The sequence below is a fragment of the Branchiostoma belcheri genome, unplaced genomic scaffold (genome assembly GCF_001625305.1).
Source record: "Branchiostoma belcheri isolate BF01 breed outbred unplaced genomic scaffold, Haploidv18h27 scaffold24, whole genome shotgun sequence".
Taxonomy (NCBI): domain Eukaryota; kingdom Metazoa; phylum Chordata; class Leptocardii; order Amphioxiformes; family Branchiostomatidae; genus Branchiostoma; species Branchiostoma belcheri.
Genome location: NW_017803843.1, coordinates 2245572 through 2260808, shown reverse-complemented (window position 1 = coordinate 2260808; position 15237 = coordinate 2245572). Strand labels below are relative to the sequence as shown.

At 42.4% G+C, this 15237-nt stretch overlaps 3 protein-coding genes, 1 non-coding gene and 1 pseudogene across 4 annotated transcripts in view; 1 reads left to right on the top strand and 4 right to left on the bottom strand.

The window, feature by feature from the left end:
* LOC109470936 overlaps nucleotides 1-698 on the bottom strand; it is a 1918-nt pseudogene extending 1220 nt beyond the window's left edge.
* Nucleotides 699-967: 269 nt separating this feature from the next.
* On the bottom strand, nucleotides 968-5436 carry LOC109471201. The gene is made up of 2 exons (XM_019770488.1): nucleotides 4230-5436; nucleotides 968-2657 (listed from the first exon to the last, which is right to left on the bottom strand). The coding sequence occupies exons 1-2, from the start codon at nucleotides 5289-5291 to the stop codon at nucleotides 1425-1427; spliced, it is 2295 nt and encodes a 764-aa protein (XP_019626047.1). The 5' UTR covers nucleotides 5292-5436; the 3' UTR covers nucleotides 968-1424.
* A 364-nt stretch (nucleotides 5437-5800) lies between these two features.
* Nucleotides 5801-12611, bottom strand: LOC109471179 (signal recognition particle 54 kDa protein-like). Its single transcript, XM_019770465.1, is given in 17 exon segments — nucleotides 5801-6889; nucleotides 7088-7183; nucleotides 7370-7540; nucleotides 7784-7892; nucleotides 8077-8097; nucleotides 8099-8151; nucleotides 8262-8348; nucleotides 8556-8656; nucleotides 8907-8995; nucleotides 9137-9196; nucleotides 9730-9880; nucleotides 10137-10194; nucleotides 10379-10445; nucleotides 10580-10684; nucleotides 11132-11216; nucleotides 11519-11610; nucleotides 12194-12611. Coding segments are annotated over 17 exon segments (1518 nt in total). The 5' UTR covers nucleotides 12272-12611; the 3' UTR covers nucleotides 5801-6794.
* Nucleotides 12612-12676: 65 nt separating this feature from the next.
* Trnat-ugu lies at nucleotides 12677-12749 on the top strand. Its single transcript has one exon. It is a non-coding gene; the product is annotated as a tRNA-Thr (tRNA).
* Nucleotides 12750-13250: 501 nt separating this feature from the next.
* The window catches only part of LOC109471167 (mediator of RNA polymerase II transcription subunit 29-like), a 3107-nt gene continuing 1120 nt past the window's right edge, over nucleotides 13251-15237 (bottom strand). Inside the window, exons 2-5 of the mRNA XM_019770451.1 lie at nucleotides 14639-14756; nucleotides 14485-14543; nucleotides 13895-13979; nucleotides 13251-13728 (exon numbers count right to left, since the gene is read on the bottom strand). Of these exons, the coding sequence (XP_019626010.1) occupies nucleotides 13516-13728; nucleotides 13895-13979; nucleotides 14485-14543; nucleotides 14639-14749 (468 nt within the window). The 5' untranslated portion in view covers nucleotides 14750-14756 and the 3' untranslated portion in view covers nucleotides 13251-13515. The remainder of the gene's footprint in view (nucleotides 13729-13894; nucleotides 13980-14484; nucleotides 14544-14638; nucleotides 14757-15237) is intronic.

The window sequence follows — 15237 nt, the reverse complement described above, 5'->3', positions numbered from 1 at the left end:
GCTTCTTAGTTCATTTACATCCTCATTAGATTAGCCAATGACTGGTGAGAGCAGTCAGCGTCAGTATTAGATATTAGCTAGCCCGCTTCCGTTTGAATTCAGTTCGAGACCGGGACCTCAGGTTAGACACACACACTTGTAGTTCATATCCTTCGTAGATTTCCACTCCTGTAACTCTAAGACTAGACCATTGTAACTAGACCATTGACTTTGTATTGACTTGTATATACAGCAGATAGATCATAATACAACAGCCCGTACAATCTGAATCGACCCGTTCTCCGTGTGTTTTACTTGGTTAACTAGCAGATCATATAGACGCGTAACTTGGCGTGAGTAAAGTTAGCCCAACACCTAAAGTACACCGATCCCTAAATTCTACAAAGCCAACTTCAATGTGCTAGTGTACCACGCCCCTAGACAATCCCTACCCAACATTCCGGGTACGGTTTTATCACATTTGGACCTAGCGTTACTTAATCTCCAAGCAGATCGGTGGCTAATGGACACTCCTCTGGCCAATGGATACTGTCTTGCCACCGAAAGATCTGCTTGGAGATTAGCGTTACTTACATGCCTGGCAAGCGGTCGTGTTTCTTTGACGACACTCGGACAGGCTGGGTCAATCTGGTCAATCTAAATGGGTCGGTCCTAGTAGTCACGTGGGAGATGACCCAGATCTCAAGGGACTGAACCATTTTATTTGTGCGCAGGGAATTGTGCTTGACAAAATGAAGCAGAGGACGTAGAAATATAGCTTCCACCAGGCCATAACGTTTGGGGTTATGGGTAGTAAAATGGGGGAGTGTGAGCCCGCGGAAGAGTAACATTTTCCAAATGGTACCTATGGTGGCCAAACTCATCTGACAATTTGGCTAAAATTTACTTTTCATGATTTCAGCCATCGTAAAGTTAGTCTAAGTAAGGACATTCTACAGATAGAATGTCCTTGGCCTAAGCCTGGTGGAGACTAGTAAAAATCAGTAAACAGAGACAACGACATATCAGTGAAATGATCACGATGTATTTTATTGGCTAACACTCAGTGCTCTCCTACAGTGTTTCAGCATCATCACCACACACACTTAAAATCTTCACGGGTACACGTTAATCTTGTCCCAGAAATCACACGTTTCATCCGAATAGCCTTGCTCAAGGCTATTCTGTCGAACGTCAAATCGGACGCTCGTGAAGTTGTCTGAGCCCGAGAACCGCGGCCAGGCAAGAACATCTCTATTTACGTTTTGATCAAGGTGTGTGGCTAGTCGGTTTGGATCTCCAGAGTGAGCGAAGTTGCCATAGTAATATGCCATAGAGTCAGCCAAGGTCTTTTCGTCTGGTGTCAAGTAGTAACCTCTCAGTTGCAATGCACGAAATGTGAAGAACAGATCTGTGCCATGGCAAACGTGGCCCTCGCAGAAAGTTTAATTCTCCCACCCGCCCTTCTTGGTCAGCGGGTGAGCAAAGACGTAAGACCAAAAGTCTGCACTGCCGTTTTCTGCTGCACTGCGCTGAACGTGGCGGATCGGGCAGGAGAAAAGGTAGTGCGTCAATAAAAGAGAAGCGACCGGTCGCTCATCTCCGGAGTGAGACGGTGGGTACTGACGGAGCACCGCCGGTCCGTTTGTCAGGAATAGTCCGTATACGAGGGCTTCATACTCCAGTGTCAACAACGGCTTTGCTGTACCATCGTACACCAATAGAACCCCTTCTTCTGTTGTGGATCCAATGATGGCAGGCTTCTGTTGGTACTGTCCATTTGAAAAGAGGTCCATTAGTTGGCCACGGACGAGGTCTCCATCTATTGTAGGACCCCAGGGTTCTAGGAGTTCTATCAGCCGGAATGGATTCACCACCTTTGCTCCAGCAGCATTCTGAGCTTGCGCTACCTGAGACGCCGAGGCCGATCTCATACAGTCCATATCTCCAGGAGTACAGTCCAATAGACGGGCAAAATCATCTCCAAAAATCCTGGCCTCTAGGTCAGTTCTGAAGTATAGAGTGGGAGGGGGGCTAGAAGCGATAGCCCTGTGAAACAGGTGGTCGCTTTTGTCCAGTGTCATGTGAAGGAGGGCTGAGTAGGCTCCCGCACTCTGCCCATAGATCGTGACACGGTCTTTGTCACCACCGAAATCTGCGATGTTGTCCTGGATCCACTGCAGAGCTGCTATCTGATCGAGAATGCCGAAGTTGCCAGTCGCCGCTCCCTCCCCCTGCCTTGTTACCAGGAAGCCAAGGGCACTGAGTCGGTAGTTGGCTGCCACCACAACAGTTTTGGTGCTGTTCGCCAGGAATCTGCCGTCATAGAGAAAATCCATTGCAGATCCTTGGAAGAAATTGCCGCCATGTATCCAGAAGATAACTGGTAGCTTACCTCCAGGTTTAGCAATGGTAGGTGCGAAGACGTTCAGGTACAGACAGTCCTCGCTCGTACCATTGCCAAGCGGTGGCGCCCTCAGGCCATGAGGAAAAGGGTCAATGGTACCTGTGTGAGGAATGCACATAGAGCTGAATGTTGTGGCGTTGAACATGCTGGGCGTCCATGACGTCGGAGGCTGGGGAGGTTTCCATCGAAGATCTCCTACAGGTGGAGCAGCGAAGGGTATGCCCAGGAAAATAGACCCCTGCTGAACGTACACACCTTGAATGGGCCCATACTGCGTCTTTACAACAGGCGCGTCTGTGGCCGACACATTGGCGGAAGTACTAGGTAGAGAGATTGCAACGAAAACAGCTGCGATCTGTATGAATGTCAGACGTGCCAGCATTTTTTGACAGGCGCACTATTTAGTCGCGGCTGTGAACATTCTACAAATATATTACCCATTATACGAAGTAGACTTTGGACGGGTCAGATGCCGGTTTTACGCCCTTTGTACAAATCACGTGGTAAGATGTAAGAAGGATACAAGATAGTGGACTGCTGCATTTACGGTCAGATTTATTTAATTCCCTACAGATACACTCGAAAGCACCAATTTGCCGATGCATATTGGAGGTCAATAAACGCAACGTATTTTACCCTTAATCCTTTCGCATGTACATACCTCGGACTCTAGCATAAGTCGCACTAAGGTCAAACGGAAGTTTGTACATCCTTCCATGAACTTTACTTTTAGAGCAGAACTTTATAAACAACTTTGAGCTTTTAACGCATACATGTGCACAGGATTGAGCTATCTTAAACATGACTGAGGGGCTGTTTTGATACATGCAGTTCCAGTGTACTATGTAAGCGACACATGCCTGCATGTAAATACTTCCAACGTAGTTTGCTTTGTCGTAACAATGCCAATATTCACCACATAGCTACTAACTTACGGTAGTTTATGTTCAACTCTGACCAACCCGAGTCATGGAAGTAGAGGTCATTTGTTAATTAATCAAATTACAACCAAAAATCTCACTATAGTTATATACGCAAAAAGATTGTTTCTTGCAAAATAAACATGTTTGCCTAAACTTTGTCAGGGATAAAACCAAGTTAATTTGGGGGACATCCTACGTGAGAAAAACTCAAATTGTGTTCATCTACATCTAAGCTGTTTCCGTCTTTCTCTATTCGGAGAGCTAGAATGCTCACTTCAAGGTAAAATGTGATGCCGATTTACTAATCCGGGACTTCAGGTTTACGGGTAGGGGCTGATGCTGTCCCAAAAGTCACACTTATCCTTCAGATAGCCCTGTTCCAGGCTACTGTTCGGAGTGTCAAAGCGGATGTTGGTGTAACCCTCGGAAGTCAGGTACGGCGGCCAACGAGGAGCGTCGCTGCTTGCTTCTTTGGCCAGGCGTGATCCAGGTTTGTTGGGGTCGCCCGTGTGAGCAAAGTTGCCGTAGTAGTACGCCATCAAGTCGGCCAAAACCTGTTCATCAGCGGTGAAGTGGTATCCTCTCAGTGTCTGAGACTGGAACGCAAACACTACATCTGTCCCATGGCAGACGTGCCCTTCGCAGTGAGTGAGGTTCCCCCAAGCATGCTTGAAGGAGAGGGGGTGAGCAAAGACGTACAGCCAGAGATCCGTGTCGTTATATTTTGCTGCATTCCGTATGGCGTAACGGGCCGGGCAGGAAAAAAGGTAATGCGTCACCAAGACAGAGTCAATCGGCCGCTCATCCCCGGAGTGAGATGGAGGATACTCCCGGAGCACCGCCGGGCCGTCGGTCAGGAAAAGTCCGTAAACAGAGGCTTCGTACTCTAATGTCGACAATATTTGTCCTGTCTCATACACAAAGGCGATCGCTTCTTCGGTAGTGGAGCCGATGATCAAAGGCTTCTTCTGAAACATTCCGTTTTCAAACGCGTCGACCACCTGGCCAGGAACGAGGTCTCCATCTACTGTCGGCCCCCAGGGCTCGAACAGTTCGATCAGATCGAATGGGTTAACGATTTTTGTCCGCACGGCATACTGGGCCTCTAAAACCTGGGTGGCTGAGGCCGCTCTCAAACACTGCATGTCTCCTAGAGTGCAGTTCAGCTGGCGAGTAAAGTCATCTCCGTAAATGATGGCTCCAACCTTACTTCTGAAAGTTAAGGAGAGAGGAGGGCTCGCGGCGATAGCTCTGTGGAACAGGTGGTCGCTCTTGTTTACTATCATATGGAGGAGAACAGAGTAGGCTCCCGCGCTCTGTCCAAATATTGTGATCCGATCTTTATCACCACCAAAGTCTCCAATGTTGTCCTGGGTCCACTGCAGAGCCGCTATCTGGTCTAGAATGCCGAAGTTGCCAGTCGCCGCTCCATCCCCCTGCCCTGCCACCAGGAAGCCCAGGGCACTGAGCCGATAATTGGCCGCCACCACAACAGTTTTGGTCTTATTCGCCAAGAACCTCCCATCATAGAGAGGTCCCATTGCCGAGCCACCCCAGAAGTTACCCCCGTGTATCCAGAAAATTACCGGAAGTTTGCTTTCGTCGGTTTTTAACGGCACAAAGACGTTCAGGTACAGACAGTCCTCGCTCCTTTCCCTGCTGGGTGGACATTGTCCGATGGAATCTGCGTCGTCAGGGCCACACTCATGTTGGATACAGGCGGCGCTTGGTGCCGTGGCGTTGTACGTCGTGGCCCATTTTGTTGGGGGCTGCGGAGGTTGCCATCGAAGACTCCCGACAGGCGGGGCAGCAAAAGGCACCCCGAGGAACATCGATCCCTGCTGGACATAGACACCCCTGATGGGCCCATACATGGTGTCGACAACGGGGCCGTCGGCTGTATGGTCATCGGTAGGACTGGGGTATAAAACATCCAGTATACCCAGGAATATCCCCAGAAATATCAACTCTAGCTTTGCCATCGTTGTTACGTTTGTGCACTCCTATTTTGAAGCTAATAAAGTGACCTCTGACTATTTGAACTTTGTCCAAGGAGAACACCCGATAAGAACACGTGAACAATCAGACTTTGCCCAGTTTACTCTAAATCACCCTGATGGAACAGATCCAAATGTTGAGTATTACACTTTACATAATTACCCAGAGTACTGTGGAGAGGATGTTCTCACATTCATATTACTGTATGCGATGTCCTACTCATTTTTCAGGAGCTTTATCTTCATGAGCTTTGATAACCAAGTTAGGTGAATTCAATAATAAGTACAGGTTATGCACTTTTATCTGAAATTTGCTCTTGATAATGATATGAACAATGCTTTGTATGACCATACACTGTGTAGTTAGTCAAATGATTGATATGGATACTGGCCAGCCAAAGAGACAACAGGAAGGTTGATCAGTACCACGGACAGCATCAGTCAAATGTTGTGACTGGCCCTAGAACAGTCGTTAGGAACTGCACTGGGGCATACTTCCCCCTGCTTCAACACAAGCCTAGCCTAAGAAGATAAAGACTGAGCCACTAGTGTTTTGGTTCATGAAAATATCATTTATTTTCTGGCAAGTGTGATCAGGTCATTAATTCATGAAAAATAAATACAGTATTACCAATAATGATACTTATGGACAAGTATGGTAAAAGATCCTTTCATTTCGTCTTATGCATACTAAGTATTGGCTAACATAAAAATGAACCATATTGACAAGTGTAATTGACAAATATATGTCTGATGATAACTGGCACAGTTTACACCTTTGATGACTATGGATAATAGTGATGATGCTTAATGTTGAGAGAACATGAAACTTACAAATATTCATATTCAGACCTGCTAGTGGATATGGTAACAAATTTGTGCCTTGTATTTAATGGAAAGAAAAATTTAAGATTCTTTGTCACTTAGGCATCTATTATACTGTACTCTCCTCCTGTCAGAAATGTGAAAATCTCAACTGTCCCTTTTAATCATCCAGTTCAAACACGAAGAAGTCTTCAAGTCTACATCCAAAAAGATAACCAGTGTCACATCAAAATCATTTAATACTTAAGCATTTTCATGAAGGATACAACTTAGGATCGAAAAAAAAAGGATTGAAAGAAAAAATGTTTCACCCCATGTAGAGCCCTTGATAAAGACTGTTCATGGGCATAGAGTGCTGAGAGTTGACACTACCTGGTATCATTTTTCCTACATCTCTCTATTAATGATTACTGAAATATTGTGTAAGATGTACTTACACACATAAAAGTACCCAGACCATTATGTCTGGGTCAGCTGACATATACAGAAGCCATTCTGTATATAGAAGATAAAGAAGTTTTCCATCTCGGTTCATTATAACCCAACCATTGTAGTGCTTTCACAATATACAGCCTATTCCATTGTATAAGATATGCTCCTTCCCTCACTGAAATAAAATTGAAGGCTAGCTCATTTTCAACTTCATCAGATCCCTTCTTTCCTTCACTTGTTGAGCCCAGCAAGATCTGCCAGCCCCTTGGCCTGCCCTGCTCCATGCTGGAACTGTCTCATCATGTTCTGTAGTCCTGCCATTCCACCTGTAATACACCATCAGATACCACTGTGTTATCAAAGCTCTCTCTACATCTGTATGCATCTATTCAACAGATTGATGCTGACAGCAGATAAATCAAAAACTTGTTTCTGTCATGTATTGAAAATGTTTATATCACATCTCCATATGATTCCACAATTCAAGAACTGTTAATGTTTAGACTGCATTAGTGCATACTGACCCATTTGTTGCAGCACCCTTGGGTCCATCATCTTGGCCATCTGTTGGTTCAGCTTGGCCATCTGGGAGGGGTTGACATTCTTAGCCATGTCCCCACCTGAACAACAGAACAATACAAGGTTTAGCCATTGTGTCCTGCATAAACTAATAACAACAAAAGGGTAGCAATCTATGGTTGAAGCACACCACCCCAGACAATCCCCTTTCCAACTCCTTGTCCATGGATAAGGAGTGAAAAGAAACTACAGAAAAATATGTACAACAGATTTATGATGATGTTTACCCTTGAAAAGTCCCTTGATGCCTCCCATCTTTTTGACCATGGCAGCAAACTTGGTGTACTGTGACAGGAGTTCCTGGACTTCCCTCACAGACACCCCGGCACCTCTGGCCACACGAGCGATGCGCCCTGACTGTCGCTGGAGCATCTTAGCTCCATCCAGGCTGTCCAGCTCTGGGGAACAGGAGGTTTACACATCAGCATGTGTAGCAACTCAGACATCAGAAACTAGACACATGTAAGTACAGTAACTACACATATACACTCACTATTAAACAATGTACTTCAAAAAGATACATGTTCACAAAACACTATTGAGTATCAGCCTGAGATTCACACTAAACAACATTTTGTACAGATGAACGTACTTAAGGTTCAAGGTTCAAGGCTACATACAGCATTACTATTAAGTCTTACCTTCATCATTCATGCTGTCCATGATGGTCATGAGTTTCTTGAGCCTGGCAATGGACTCCTGTTCATTACCTTTTGTCATGAAGTCACTGCTGAAGCCTGGGATCATTCCCTACAGAAGAGGCACCAATGTACATATCTCAATCAACACTGTTCACACTTTAATACAACATTTCTTGAACAGTAACAGCCATTAGTCATTCAAAATTTACAGGTCATCTAAGAAGACATGTGAGTCTCTGACATTTGTATTTTTGGGGAAAATAAATGCTGAGTAGATGCAAATTACTACTGACCATGATCTGACTGAAAGGCCCCCATCTTCATGATGTTCTGAAACTGCTCGTACATGTCTCGCAGCGTGAACTTGCCTGTACAAGGATGGATGAGGTTAGCAAACTTTGATACACAAATTGATACACAATTAGGCAACCTTGGGTGTTAAGAAAGAAAGGAATTTTCCAATGTGAACAGTACCAACCTTGTTTCAGCTTCCCTATGAGTTCTCCATTGTCATCCAACTTCAGCTCATTCACCCTGTCTATCAGGCCTTCAATGTCCCCCATACCTGTCATGTGTGAGGAAGGAGGTTATTGAAAGGATATATTTTCCCTGGTTCTAAGACATGGGGACATAACCCCACGACTTGAAGAAGTCTGAGCAGGATGATGGGAACTTTGCAAAAATTGGACTAAAACATTCTGTATGCACTAGAGTATACAGGAACAAAATTGTTGAATTTGTACATTTATAGCAATACATCAAAACATCTTACCTAACAGTTTACTGATGAAGGGCTGTGTCTTGAAGGGTTCAAAGTCATCTATATGCTCGCCTGTGCCTATGAACACAATGGGACTTTTCGTGGCTGCCACACTGGAGGTGTAAAGATAACCAAGATTAGGGTATAAATTTGTTATCAATGCAGTTAAATTCATGGTTGATTAGCACATTGTGTAGAAATAAAAATGATATTTACACCCAGAAAATATCAGTACTAAAATGTTCCGCTCTACTACAATCAAATACATCCTTCAATGTGCAATGGCATATCAACATTTACTGTTTGTTTGAAGTAGAAACAAGTGCCTCTGTGATCGATGTGTAAATGTAGAACTTGACTTACGCGCTAAGTGCACCTCCACCCTTGGCATGACCATCCAGTTTGGTGATAATGACGGCTCCTACATCAACTTTGTCTTTGAAAGCTCTGGCCTGAAAGGGAGCAAGAGTAAGTATCTCTTTTATCATGTCACATCATTCTTTATCAAGCCAATAGTCAAAGCTGTTGAGTTTATCGTAGACTTAACCAGCCTTTAACATTATTTGACAGGATTTTCTATTGTGAGAACTTACTTGAGATTCGCAGGCCTGTCCTATAGAGGCATCCATCACAAACACAATATTGTCTGGGCTCTGGAACAGAAAAGTTAAATATGATATTATGCTCTAACATGGATTCTACCTGACCAAGACAGCTATATGAGTGTACATGAGACAGAATACATTTGGTTGATAAGGGCCTTGTCCTGTGATATGAATGTGTACAATAAAGCACACATGACTCCACATCTAATTGAAATGATGCAAACGTTGTATATGTTAATGATTCAAATGTTGTATATGTTATCTATTTATAAGGGAAGAGGGAAAAGAAATCTACACATCACTCTATTGTGACAGGCTGAATAAAAGTTCTAAACGGGAACTATGCGGCTCCAGATGTCTTACTGAGGGAAGACTGCGTGTGCAAGATGTCGGTTAGCTGAGGAATGAATCCCCTCAAATTCACTACACATCACTCTATTTATAAGGGAAGAGGGAAAAGAATCTACACATAACTTAACATACAAAGAACTTAGAAGTACATGTACATGTATCTCTATTATCTTAGCTATACCCTGGTCTACCCAAGTTACAGACTGACCAGAACACTACTTTAGACTTACAACAGCATTTGACACTTGTAACATCTCCTCAAAAAGTGAGTCCTCCTGTTTGTGCCTCCCACTGGTGTCCACTATGATGATCTCAAAACCTTCTTGTCTGAACTTTTCCACACCTTCTGCTGCGATCACTACAGGGTCCATTTCTGTATAGCTGAACACATAAACCATTATTACTTGACATGATGTAAAAACAACAATATACAATTCAAACCTAAAAGTGTTTGATGTCACATTTCTTTAGAAGGAGGATTCTTATAGAGAGAAAAAAAAGACAAAAAGTTTACCTAATACTTTCAACTTATGAACGGTTAATTGATTTAAATAGAAATATTTGCAACAACTCATCTACTACAGACAGGTACTTACATTGACCATGAATAACATATAATTGAGCAATCCCAACTCACCTGCCATAGAAAGGTATTCTGGCTTTTGTTGCATTTTGTTTCAGTTGGTCAAAGGCACCTGAAATTAACGAATTAACTTTCAGTCACTAACCAGGCAAATACCTCAACACAATGTGAATTTGTTGTTATGTAATAGATTTTCACTGTTCTCCATATTTGTGATTTCAGTACAATGTATGTTCATTTCTTTTCCAGAAATATTTGTGAGTAGAGCAAAACAGGATTCACAGTTTTTCTCCTACCTGCTCTGAAAGTGTCGGCACAAGTCAAACAGCTCTTCCATCCTTTCTTCTGGTAATAGTAGGCAAGCTAGGGATATACATAGAATAGTGAATAAACTTATTCATGTTAAATTGAGTGATGAAGTACACTGGCCATATCATACTTCTAAAATCATTGTGATGGTACTTAAACATTGGACAATATTTGAGCCATTGCCCTACCTTAGTACATGTTGTTGTTTTGCCACTTCCCTGCAGACCCACAAACATGATGATATTGCTTTTCCCCTTGACTGGCTGCCAAGCCTTCACTCCTGGGTCCACCAGCTGCAAATACAACAATAACGTTAATGGGCACAGAAACTGAAATTCCTCTTCAACAGTCATTGCAGATGTGTGTCTCCAATGCAGATCCCTTTTAGTAAGTTTTTGGTCCCTGCATAGAAAAAGTCAATAAATGGACACCTGACAGCATGGAGCCCTGTCATATGGGATGCCAATGTAAAGTCATATTTTGTATGAATTAAGCTGAACTACACCATTGACCAAAAAAATGTGTATTTATCTTTTTTACTGCCCCCTCGGTGTCAAGCACTGACATGTGGCAAGGGAAATGATGGAGATTGGTAACTCAATATCTACATGTTACATCTCACCAGGGACAAGGAGAATAAGTAAGAACACCACTTATGCTATTTATTAAATCTAGAAAGATGATGCAAACCTAAATGCTACCTTGAGCAATAAAAAAAACAAGAAAAATTCAAGCCTGACCTTGACCAGCTCCCTGAAGACCACAGACTGGATCATCCTCCGCTTGTTCAGTCCTGCTGCCATGTCATCAAGATCTAGGGATGCTCTAGAAGTAGTAGAACACAATGTTAAACAGTACATTTGTTTTTGATGACACCTTTAAAGGTACATATTTCCTTTGCTTGATGTAAGAAATACTTTTAATCAATACATTCTGCACTACCCGGTATAGTATATTAGTAATTCTATATCATGATTATTTACCTCTGCATAACTTCCATTATCTGAAAACACTATTTCTTATGTTTGTGTGGAACAGAAAGTATGAAAAACATTTTGTCTTATGTCTGGGCATAAAGCAAAGGTAACTTGACTGAAAGTTTGATAGTTGATATGATGTAACGTTACCTGACATTCTCCCTGAGCTTCTTTACAAGCATGATGTTGACATCAGACTCAATCAGAGCTCTGCAGATCTCACCCAGCATAGAGTTCAGCACCTGGAACATGTCATGGGGCATTCATGAATAGTAATGATCACAAAACACCACTCAAACCAAATGTGTATTATGTAGATAATCTCATGGAGGTGGTAGAAACCTCCACGATTACCTCTAACCCCACAGTTAGAGATGTTCAAGGTGTGTCGAAATGGGTTTAAACCTCCTTGATTTATCTGATGGAAATTTGACACTGTATCATCTTATGGCCCAATCATGAAACTGATAGGTATAATCTATGACTAGTCATTTGGGATTACACAGGTCTTCACATCGAGAGATCATTAAGTTTTGTGAAATGACAGAGAAATTGAAATGATTTTCACCATATGGAAAATTTATTCATAATTCGAACGTTTAGCCCTACAAGAGCATGTTAATGTGCAAAGTCTCTAAATCATAAAAAAGTCACTGACGAACGGTGAAAGTGAAAGACTGATCTGTGTGTCATCTCAAAGGAAGGGACAGGGAGAACTATAATTTGGTACACTGTATAGACTAATTTTTCTGCATGCTGTATCTGATATAATTTGCCCCCCTCCCCATACTCCATACCAAACACACAAAAATTAGATACGCTCACCTCCTCGTTGATAACAGTGGCATTGCTAAGGGACCGCAATGCGTTTGTTATCTTCCTGCCCAAATCTGCCAACACCATGTTGACTTGATGCCCTCACTTATACCAGTAAAAGAGAAGGTAGTGGGAATGCAGGTGGGGTCTGCAAAGTTGCGCAGCACAGAATCGTCTGCACTTCAGGCTCTAACTGGCAGGTTTCGTCCCCTTACTTCCGTCGACGTGTACAAAATCAAACAGTCAAATAACATCACATCAAACTCGTGAGAGATTCTCCTGGGAGAGTGAACATCACAAAAACTCTAATATCTCTCAGATGCAGCGATATTTCCCCGTTTATCGAAGTTTCGTTTGCGGAAGTGCAAAAGTCAGAGATATCCTCAATATCCAAGATGGCGGCGGTCAGGCGTAAGTACGCATGTGCAGTAAATTGTGAGCCAATCATGGTTACTGTTGAAAGGTGCAAGATTCTCCCCGGCACAACACGAAGCCTCCATAGCTCAGTGGTTAGAGCACTGGTCTTGTAAACCAGGGGTCGGGAGTTCAAATCTCCCTGGGGGCTACCCTTTTACTTTCAAACAGAATATTTTTTTCACGTAATCCAATAATACATAATGGTCCTTGTAACACTAGCATTACCTGATCATTTTTCCTGACACAAAGCCTTTTCCTTACTCTGATTGAAAAGTATGAAAACCTGGAACTGCTAAGACTATCGTTAAGTGTATTCTCTATATCTGTAGTAAGACCTAAACATCTAAATGAAGTACCAGCAGCACTTCTGCAATTTCTGAGATTTCACCATGAGCAGTAACGTTAGATTGTGTTCTTTCAGATAATTTTGGACAAAGACAGAACCAGTCCACAATAACGTTACTAAACGCTAACATTATTTCTTTGAGAGGCTGAAACATAAAAGATTGGGGTAGCCTTGTCAGTATACAGTAAGTTACATAGGTATTTAAATACTAGTACTTGATACTTCCTTTAATATGCTATCAAGCCTTTTTTTTTTTGCTATGATGTGGACACATGCTTGTAAAATTATATTGAAGACAAAAAGTCAGAAGCCAGCATTTTATTACATAAATATCATACATTTCACTGACATGAATACTAGTGCATTGTATTACCAAGGACATTATCACAAAAGTTGACCAACCTTATTGTGTTTGTATCATTGCAGTGCAAACTGTTTACAAATTCACAATGCTTTACGAGGACAAAAACAATAGCACACTTGAATTAGATATGGGAATCAATGATTCACAACATCAATACATAATTTACAGTATTTGAAAATAATGCAGTCATCACATGATCACGAGCTATCTTTTTCCTCCAAGGTCATCAGCACATCGAACTAGTGCATCATGGATTTCCTTTGCACAGGTGACCTGTGACCTGGCTAGGCCCAGGAACTGTCCATATGGCATAGTCTGGCCATCTCCACTGGTCTCTGGTTTGGACATGATTGGTACTTGGAGGGGAGCATGGCGCACACTTTCCTGGTGTTGGGTAAGGCACTCCTGTGCAAGACGCTGTAGAACATTAAAAAAAATCTGTCAGTGGATATTCTCTGAATAATGCTGATTACAATGTTAAGTATAACTACTAACATTTAATGTTACTTTTCTGAATTCTCAACTACAAAGTAAATGCCACATGAAAAGGTAGAGAGGGACAGTAGTAGTTAACAGTACTTACCAAATTTAGCTCAATTTGATCAAGAGTTGAATAGAATTCTTCAAGGTTTTTGTCCACCCTTTGAGAAGGATTATCACCACTTTTCCTGTATGGAGAAAAGAAAGATGGTACAAATGAAAGGAGCCACAGTCATTAGCAATAGACAGAGCATGATAACAATGTTGATTAATCAAAATACATGAAAACACACTACATATAAGTCTAACACTGGACTATTATGTCATTGTTGAATAGAACTTCCTCGGTATGTTATGCTAGTGTAACGAGCCGTTCCTTGGCCCTGTCCCCCACCCCAGGGGTATCGAAATGAGACGAGACGCAGAGAGAGATGAAGCTCTGGCAAGGTCTGTATTCAAGAAGTCAGGCACATGTCTGGAACTGAACTGGTTCTAGCTAGTTCTGACAGGTGACCTCTGGGGGTCACCGGACTGGCCTATTGTACTGGTAGGGGGTATCTTTACGATCTTACACTAGCCTAATCTTGTCTCTTTCTGTGTTACATATAACAGTTACACTTGATAGGAAATACAGATGTAGCTAATTCCTTTCAAGGTAGTGATTTTGATAAAATTGCAGAAAATGATACCTACAGCTGGTTATCAATTGCTGCATTGTGCACAAGATTCTGTCCTGCTATCCTCATGAGATTCTGCAAAGGAGACAATGAAGAAAATTAATTCGATAATACAGGAAAGTTCAGGAAACCTTTCAAGACGATGATTTAGTGCAAAGGAATATCCTTACCACTAATGACTCCTTCAGATGTGGAACAAGCAGTTTAAACTTGGAGATGGGGTCTACTTCCATGGTTTGCTGCTGCTGTTGCTGTTGTTGCTGCTGCTGTTGGCTAGCCATGCTGAGTCTGGCGGAGATCAGGAAGAAACCAATCTTTCTAGGGGAGAACATTTTGACGCCAGTACATAAATATAACTATATTCAATTTATGGACTAAGAAATACCATCAAAATATTAAAAATCGTATAGTAAATCATGCATTGTATATCTAGCGTTACAAAAATGTGTAATTTTGCCTTATTTTACCAATACAGTAATTAGTTACACCCCTATACAACAGTGCACGTTTCTAAGGTCAAAGGTGAAGCATCGAAAAAGTTGGAAGCGAGGACCTCCATTTTGTTTTGCTTCACGAAAAAGTGATCAGCGGTCGTTTCAACATGCCCCCAACGGTACAGAGTGGACAAAGAGAGCAAAGGTATGTCTAGAGACTATTTTCACTTGGACAGAGGCTTTAGAAATTACGTAAACTGAGTGATTAGGACGGGAAAAGTGCGCGTGGCTGCTGATTTTATATACATGTGATTAAGCTACGTCGTCATGCATGG